Source organism: Bidens hawaiensis, unplaced genomic scaffold (genome assembly GCF_021521415.1).
Source record: "Bidens hawaiensis isolate Kalapana, Puna unplaced genomic scaffold, B.hawaiensis_p1.1 tig00003244_1, whole genome shotgun sequence".
NCBI classification, from domain to species: Eukaryota; Viridiplantae; Streptophyta; class Magnoliopsida; order Asterales; family Asteraceae; genus Bidens; species Bidens hawaiensis.
The window spans coordinates 1836129-1845339 of record NW_027491178.1 but is presented as its reverse complement, the minus strand read 5'-3'; the positions used below and the strand labels follow the sequence as shown (position 1 = coordinate 1845339).

The 9211-nt window shown below is 32.1% G+C and overlaps 1 protein-coding gene and 1 pseudogene across 1 annotated transcript; both read right to left on the bottom strand.

The window, feature by feature from the left end:
* Window positions 1-4033: 4033 nt before the first annotated feature.
* Window positions 4034-6395, bottom strand: LOC143622830 (trihelix transcription factor PTL-like). Its single transcript, XM_077093871.1, has 2 exons — window positions 5803-6395; window positions 4034-5009 (listed from the first exon to the last, which is right to left on the bottom strand). The coding sequence occupies exons 1-2, from the start codon at window positions 6132-6134 to the stop codon at window positions 4067-4069; spliced, it is 1275 nt and encodes a 424-aa protein (XP_076949986.1). The 5' UTR covers window positions 6135-6395; the 3' UTR covers window positions 4034-4066.
* A 1288-nt stretch (window positions 6396-7683) lies between these two features.
* LOC143622906 (UPF0481 protein At3g47200-like) lies at window positions 7684-8583 on the bottom strand (annotated as a pseudogene).
* Between the last annotated feature and the right edge of the window lie 628 nt (window positions 8584-9211).

Below are 9211 nucleotides of genomic sequence, written 5' to 3'. Positions count from 1 at the left end.
AATCGAACATAACATAAGTAAAAAAACCATAAACTCGCTGCAAGTCGATGCTAAAATACAACAAATTATCATATGTAGAACCGAAAAACCCAGCACGTTATGGCTGCAAACCAACACAAATTCAATTAGTATCAACGGTAGCAACACAAATTTGTAAACATAAATAGTAAGCCAAAAATATATTTTAAAGGGGAGATATCAAACGTCGAAACGCGAATAGAAATTCATGCGATGAGATATTTTCAAATCATGAAAAAAGTTTCGCTTATTGTAATGACGAATTATAAAAAATATGAAAACAAAACTTAAAAAGATCATTTAACTGACAAACAGAACATGTAAAGCAAACAGTTGTTCAAGTTTAATTTTTAAAAATATAGTTTGTTTAATATTTTAATTAGTTGAAATAAAAAGTAAAATAAAAGATATAAATCTCATCATATTTATTTATGGAATTATAGTTATTATTGGTTATAATTAATAATTAACAAAATATAAAAGAATTTAATAGTTAACTGAATAGTGAGTTTGTGAGGAGAATTGACCTTTTAATATATATATATATATATTACTCCGTAATAGATAAAATTAAGGTTAAAATTTAAACTAAAAATAAAACATTGCATAAACTAGAAAATGAAAAAGAAAAATACAATTGAGTAAACGGAGGTTGGTTTTGGTTTGGGTTCATGATTTTAGAGGATCAATATGTAGAGAATTTCGATTCAAGTGGGATTTTAGGTGTGGTATAATACTAAAATATGAAGTTATATGGTTTGTATAATTGTATATAAGTAGTTTGGACATTTGAAAAGTTACTTTTACTTGTCGAGAACTATTATTAATTAGTTTCATAATTTTAACGTTACTTTTCACTTGAAAGTTGAAATTCAATTTTACCGTTAAGTTAGGTTAAATAAGAACTTATAACTTTATTATCATCGTCGAGTTAAGGAGAAAGCAAAAAAAAGGATTCATATCTTTTTGATCGTTTTGAACATTTGAAAAGTTTTTTTTGCCGTTCAAAAAGATATGAATTGAAATGTTTTTGTTTTTAACTCATGTGGCCCAATCACTATACCGCAAATAGGATGGTTCTCCAAATAGGCAAATACTCATGTACTTTGATGCTGATATTTGTGATGCTCATGCTATGTCATCCAAATGCACCATCAAATGCATTGCACCAGGTTTGGTCTAAGACAAGATATAACATGGCATAGCTAGTGAATTTTCTCTTTTTATACACTACTAGAAAACAAGTTATTTAATTTTTCACAAAACTTTTCTACAAATTTCCTACGACAAGTAGTTTCAACAGATTTCCAACAAAAAAAAAATAAGCTGCAACTTTGCTACAATATTATCTAATAAACATTATGTTAAGTCAAAATAGTTTTTGTAGGAAAGTTGTAGGACTTTTACAACCACATGTTTTTGTAGCAACTTTGTAAGAAAAGTCGTTGAAAAACGGTTGAAAACGATTTTCAAGCATGTGTTTTTCTAACGTAACTTTTTGTTGGAAAACTGTTAGAAACTGAATTTTTCAACAAATTTCATATGAATTTAGTTGTAGAAAAACATCTCTTTCTCTAGTAGTGATATATGCGTACTAAATAAAAAAGTTGAACAAAAGTATAATAGAACAAAATGTGAAAAGTTGAACAAAAGTATAATAGAACAAAATGTGAAACCTTATAAGCTAATAAATAAAGAGTTGTACAAGAGGATAATAAAACAAAGATGGAATGTCATAAAATAATTGAATGGTAGTGAAAGTAAAGTGAAAGTTGGCATTGAAATAAAATGTTAGTTTGAAGAAAGAAACAAAGATGGTTTCCAGTTTTAGGATTCAGAGAAGAGTGAGTTTGTAGCAAAAACAGCAGCTTCACGGTTTGGCCTCATTCACTTGTCAAATCATATTGCATCATCAACTAATAGTATAACCTTATTTAAAGATTCCATTAAGAACCTTGGGAAGACCACATCTGTTTTGTGAAAAAATATAAATAAATAAAGTTCATTAAAAAGTTCAGTAAATTTTATAGATTTAAAAAAGTATTGAACATATGTAAAAGTTACGCCCAAGAAATAAATAGAAAAACAAAAAATAAGCCATAGCTAGTCACACCGGGTGGAGTGTTGGAAATGGATCAGAAAGCTCAACAAAAATCAATAAACAGAAGAAAAAAAAAAGATACACTCAAGAAGAATAGTAAAATCAAAACTCAAGTTTGTGTGTTTATCTTTGTTCAAATCATTTTATTTTATATTTCCAACACTCATAGTTTTCAAAATTAAATACATCTGAGTTTACAATTAAGTATTGTTAAATAGTTTTCAAACTACACCTATCATCATTTTATCTTTTTCGCTTACATCTCGCTTGATTCACACAGATTGCAATTTGTGATGCTTATATATATATTTATAAACTAATTATTGGGCCAGATAAATATACTTGCAATATATTTGAATGAATTTAGTGAATGTGTTTTTAATATATGTATAATGTATCCTTATAAGAGACATGACCCAAGAATCCAAAATAAAAGCAGATAGTCATAAAATAGAACAAAATCCAACCACAAATCTCTAAATTAACACATTAATGATAATATGGTAGCACATGATGCCAGATGCAAGTTTAGGTAATGCAGTGAGTGACATTGACGCTTGGCTGCCACAAGCCAGTTATCCCTGTGGTAACTTTTCTGACACCTCTAGCTTCAAATTCCGAAGGTCTAAAGGATCGTTACTGGTGAGCAGGGCTTCTGCTCCTTATCTTATTTGTGGTTTGGTTATGCCACCAAAAAAAGGAAGGTTTTGTATGGAGCTGTGGAGGTGACAGTAGGTTGTCTATCATCCATACATGCATCACACTTCATTTTACATCAATTTGCATGCATTCCCTGCATCACACCTCTTTCAATCTTTCTCCAACCACAATCAATCAATCTCATACATATATATATACATATACAAGTATACATATATATATACACATGTATGCATATATATGTATGTATGTATAATGTATGTATGTATGCATGTGCTTTCAGGCATGTATCATGACATATTCTCCTATATATTAAATTCTTGCCTAACCATATCCTCATTTTCTTGACAATACAGAAAAGTATATTTGTATGGAATTTACACACTTATAAGCTCTCCTTTAATATGGTATATAATGTTAAGAGGAGAGGTTACACTTGTTAAATTAGTTTAGTGCTTATTAATTTGTTTGTGCATAAATTCTAAGACATGTTAGTGTGTTTAGTAGGATAAAAGTCAAAGGTTGTAGCAAATAGAATAAAAATGTGAATTTGAAAAGGCAAAAAAATATGTACTCTTGAATCTAGTCAAAATTAATCAAAGGGACTTCATTTTCCATAGAAAAGACCATAATAGAAGTATGGGGTTTTGCTTGCCTTACATGTTTTAAGATTGTATTGATGAACACTCGACAAATTGAAGCCCATATTTTCATTAGAGCTCTCTTGGCCGTCTTGGGTTAAGAAACTCACATCATTGAGGTTTTCTTTCTTTATTTTTTTAGAATTATACAATTAGTTATACCTATGTATCTGCCACGAATGTTAAACATTAACAAGTCATAGCGACAAATGTCGGTTTACAAACAATGTATAAGATCTTAAACCCAGAAGTGTGTATATACATGTTCATTTTGAGATATGTTGCTTTTCGGTAATATTCAATTTTCTATTATAGTATGAGGGGAAAATATACTTCATGCAAATCTTGCTTAAATTATGATATGGAGTTTAGATTTACCTAGATATGTAACTCTACAATAGAATATTTATCCAAATTGGCATTGCTCTTGGACAATGTAGAAACAAGTATGAAGTGATTTAACCTATTAATAAAAATTTAATGCACTCACTTCTCAAATATGATCAAACATCAACAATATGATCATTTACCAAACCAAATAATAATATCTTTTAAGTTATCACCACACTAACATCTCTTTTAGTCATGAATTTCCATGTAGATGATATGACTATGATATCTCCTTTACATAATCAAGAAAACACCATCAAATATTTTCTTTAATCTTTTCATAGTAATTCCACATCATCTGATCATCAGCATTGATCATGAGGGTCTGTTGATCGTTGAACGTAACAAATCTTCGATCACCTGCCTGATTAATGTTGTAATTATGGTAACTATCATATGAATTGGAACACCCTTTTTGTTTCTTGTTTCTGGCTACAAAGTTAATGTGATCCCACTTAGCCTTGCAAACCAATGCACTCCTGTTGTAACCCAAAGAAGCCATTGTTAAAGCAATTTCCTCCCATAAAACATCATCCATAAACCCACATTTCTCAAATCTTGTTTCCATGCAACTTCGTAGTTCTATTAGTTGTGTAGTCTCATTTTCTCCCCAATTTGAGACAACTTGGTCTTGATCATTACAATGTGCGGTCCTAGACGCGTCAATTGATGTTGATTCATTCTTGGTTAACTTGTGCAAAGCTTCCATCAAAGCCACCTCTCGACACTTCATCCGTTCCCGTTCGTTTGATCGAAATGTTTTCTCTCTCTCAAACCTTGCAACCTCTTCTTTCCTCCATTGTTTCTCTTTTAAAATTCTCTCTCTTTCCCTTTCTTCAATTGTATTCATCGCCTTCTCCATCCATTTGTCTTGTTTCTCCATAATCGTGTTCATTTTCGTCTCGATAAAGTCTGTTATCTTAGTCTTCCACCGCTTCTTTCCCAATATCCCCTCCGTTTTTGGATGATAATTATCATCCAGAAATGGAGGGGATGTTATATTAGCGACTGAAACCACGTTAGCATTAGCGGTTGTTTCACCACATATAGCTTCTAATTGGTGAAAGAACCGGTAATGTTTCTTGTCTTGTCTTCTAGCTTTCCCTTCTTTAATCTTCTTGTAATACTTGTACAAATTCTCAAACTTCTCACTGCATTTTTTCCCACTTCTTTTATACCCATGCTCCACACACATTGTCCTGAAAATTAAAGGGCAAAACTGAACTAATTAGTAAGTAAGAAATGGTAGGAAGTAAAATTTTCAACTGATGGTAAAACTATTAGTAGAACCGGAGTATAAATGACTCTATTCATGATGACCAAGAAAGGTGAGCCATTTTAACCTCTATTTAGGGTTTTCTACCGTCACAACATAAACTGCGATCTACCTGATCTCGTTAGTTAACAGGGTATTAACGGAATCCATGAGTTTACCGGTAACTTCTTGCTGTTAAAAAAAAACAGTAAAGCTTTGATTTATTAAACATTAATAATATATTAGAACTGAAAAGTTTGTCCACTTTACAGGATACTTTAGGAAAAAGCTGTCAAAACATAAAAAGAACAATTAAACTCTTCAACAATAACATCACAGTTTTGAAGTGATTAAGTAAACCTTGTGTTTATAATTAGTATATAAGAACTGAAAAGTTTCTCCACTTTATAGGATATATAGTTTCCAAGAAAGCTGTAAAAACATGAAAAGAACTAATTAAACCTTCAAGCACAACATCACAATTTTGGAATGATTAAGTGATCAAACTTGTGTTTACATCATAAAATCTTTAGAGTTTAAACTAGCTTATAATAAGAGAAAAAAAAAGGAAAATGAAAATAAGTAATTAGCTTATAAGTTAGAAAGTTGTTAAATTAGGGCTCCATGATCTATAGAAACCCTATTCAAGTGTACAATATTGTTTAATTAATATAATAAAAAATGACCCAAATTATGGATCTAAAACCAATAACATGTTAAGATGAAGAAAATGAAACCTGGACACTTCATCCCACAAATGGCCTTTGTGTTTAGCTTCTTTGAACTTAGAATTAAGCTTTACTCTAATGTCAAGAAGTGCTAGGGTTTCTTCCTTTGGCCATCTTCCACCAATCTCCATTTCTAAACCATTACCACCACCACCGCAGCCGCTACCGCTATCGCCGCTAAGACCTGATGTTACTGACCCAATATTCATGGTAGAATCAGATCCAAAAGGATTAATACCACCACCATTACCACCTAACATCACCATGGCATAATGCAAGTGATCATCAGGAGGTTGAGGTATGGTAGAGTAGACTACATCCATCATCCCGTAATTTTCCATCTTGGTTTTGATCAAGTTTATTATTCTATCAATTCTCAATAGTTTTGAGACATGATGAGTATTAGTATGTTAAAGTGAGGTTGGACCCATGTTGTTATTAAAGGATACATAATTGCATACCCTTAAATAGTTATATATAGGCTAGATGTGTACAATATACAGTATATTACTATGTAAATCACCTATATACGATATACTTCAAATGTATATATCACCTCACATGCATCTGAGGAGAGAGAAGGAAATCAGGCAGATGCACAGACTGGTAAATAATAGTGGTTCTTGTGAAAGACAAATGTTAAAAAAAAGGTGAACATTTTGATCCTTGTTTTTTTATTAAAGACAAATAATTTTAGGAATTGCATACACATGAAAGCAAATAAATTAACAAACACGAGAATTTAATTTAGTTCGGTTGACACAAATAAATTAACAAACACGTGAAAGTATTAGCTTAGGGTATTTTGACAAACTCACACAATTAAAAGTTGAAAGATTCAAAAATCCAATTTGTTAAGGGGATAGCGGCGCAACTTGTTTCACGTTTATCCTTTGTCTAGATGTAGCTCGGTTTGTGTTATTTATAATGACCTATCGAAATCAAAAAAAAGAAAAAAAAATTGTTAAGAAAAACCAGTATTTAACTAAAGTTTAAGTCAAAGTTTTATATTGTATATTCAAATGTATATATTTTATCGGATGTTTGTTCATATATTCAGAATTTACAAAACCTATGTAAAATTCAGAGAAAATCTTCAGTGGTCCAAATTCTTTACTTGGGTTCCAAAGTCAAACATTTTTTTTTATTTTCTACAATCTTCAAGTGTTTGTGATATCTTTTCCGTTTAATGCCAAGTCATATCAAATCAAGAATGTCAACAAATAACTTTCTGTCTTTTTAAATAATTATTATTTTATGTTTTAACTTATAAATTTTTTGATAGTACCTCCAAAAGAAAAAAAGAATTATCCTTCTTTCATATTTTAATTTGGTCGAGTTGTCAATTATTTATGCTCAAGTACCCTACATAATACTAAACATCAGAGGGATCGGACAGAAACTGTTTTGCCATGGCTAGCTCCATCTTTTAATCATTTACTTCTATGTCCAACCAAAGTTAACCTTTCACTTACGGCCTTACGGGTTTCTTTTGCTATTTCAAATCTCTTAGAATACCGAATATCGAACAAGATTTACAAACAATAACGAATTTAAATATGAACGAGTAAGAAAACAATAGAAGTGGATTAATCGTAGTGTCTATATATATGTATCGATTAATCTTGGTGAAGAACACCGCGCATATTAGTTAATGTGTCAGTTATTTTTACCGAACTTAATCTTCAGCTAAAGTACTTTGAAGTTGTCTTTCCCGACTAATTACCGTTGAGATTAGATGTCACTGATTTGTTGAATCCTTTTGACCTAGTTATAATAACAACATGTACTCCAATAGCAAAATACTAAGATACAAAAAATACTAACAAACAAGTTATATATGATCAATTGGTTGTATAGACTGATCCAGGAGGATGGCTGTAGCCAAGGTTAGTGCAAACTAATAGTCCGTGCAACGGTTAGAATCAACCAAACAAAAGCTGCCAACAGGCCCAACACCGATAAAAACGACCAGGGAGTGCTAAAATATGTGTACTTTAATTCGCACATTTTACATGCCACCCGCTATGATAATGTCGATTCGTGTCATCAAATAACCTAGCCAAGTAACACACATCGATATCAAAAGATACATCCTTCCCCATATTGTTAAAAAATGTTGCAACTTCATCATCCACACCTATATAGTTCTCGATAATATTTTGGTCGTATAATAGTCCAACAGCTTTAGATGTATTAACCAAAGAATCAATTAAGCAACGTTGAGTACACACGTGGTAAAGATACTTGAGCATCCACTTTGACATTGTTCAAATGCCACAGCGTTTTAACAAAAACATATACATAGTCATCAATTGTTATCTTGGGCATGTGGATTACACCGTGCTTAAAGCTTATAACCATGAGGAAGCATTCAGGTTCCCGTGATTTTAGCTCTATTCCCAGTCGCTGGAGCTTTGAGATGTTGTGGATAATATGTGGTGGTCGGAGTTCGTCGGGTTTGGTAGAGTGTTCGAGTTCCTGTGGAATGAAACTTGACCTAAGAAGGTCCAACAAGCGTTTGGCTTTAACATTTGAGTATTTCTCTGGAACGTTTTAAGGTCTTTGTATAACTTAGCTAGCGTTGGGGTTTTTGGCGTCTTGGTTAATTAACTCGAACAGACGTTTAAGAACATAAAAGGGGTTCTTATTCTCAAACCAAATTAGATCCCGTAACAAGACGTAACGATCCATGGCGTGTTAATTTACCAATGTATCATTATTGTCAACTTCCACTAAACCACCAAACATTCTAAAAAGTTGAGTAATAAAGCAATCGTCGAGCACCATCATTTCTATGAACTCGTCAATGTTGTAAGGGATGACCACATAGTAAGACTCCAAGGCCGTGACCCCTAGCGGTTATACGGCCATCAGAAAATCTTCCCGGACCATCCCTTTGGCTTGTGTTCAGTTTAGTAACTGACGCAAAGCCACCACTTGTATTCCTCGTTAATCTCAAGGTGTGGTTGAGCGTGGTGGAAGGGTCCGATAAAGACTATGTGTGATTAATTCGTAAGATTTACCGTTGATGTCGATTAGGGTTTGTGGGATTTTGAAAATTGAGCAAGTGGTTAGCATGGTCGTGAGTCTGTCTCGGTTGACTTCCCAAATTGTGATGGTATGTTGATCTTCACAGGTTCGAGAAATGTTAGTTTCCGTCTTTGTTTACCTTTGTTCGTCTACTAAATGAACGAGCATGAACAACTATTTCTATTTGATTAATCAATTGAGTGAAAATGAACAGAGGTTGCCTTCATTTAGTTACGGCGTTCTTAAACGTTTGCCAATGATCTTCAAAGACTTCACAGAGATGGAGTTCTCTGTGAACATATAAGTCTTAATTAGTCTATACATATAGTTTTGTAATTTTTCATTTTGATGAAATATATTTTTTCTTGGTTCTTTTCTTTTCTTT

Bases quoted from the DNA above. Each gene is read 5' to 3' on its own strand.
- LOC143622830 (XM_077093871.1), bottom strand. From the start codon at position 6,134: ATGGAAAATTACGGGATGATGGATGTAGTCTACTCTACCATACCTCAA. The intron at 5,010-5,802 runs GTTTCATTTTCT...TTTAATTTTCAG, and splicing joins TTGTGGGATGAAGTGTCCAG to GACAATGTGTGTGGAGCATG.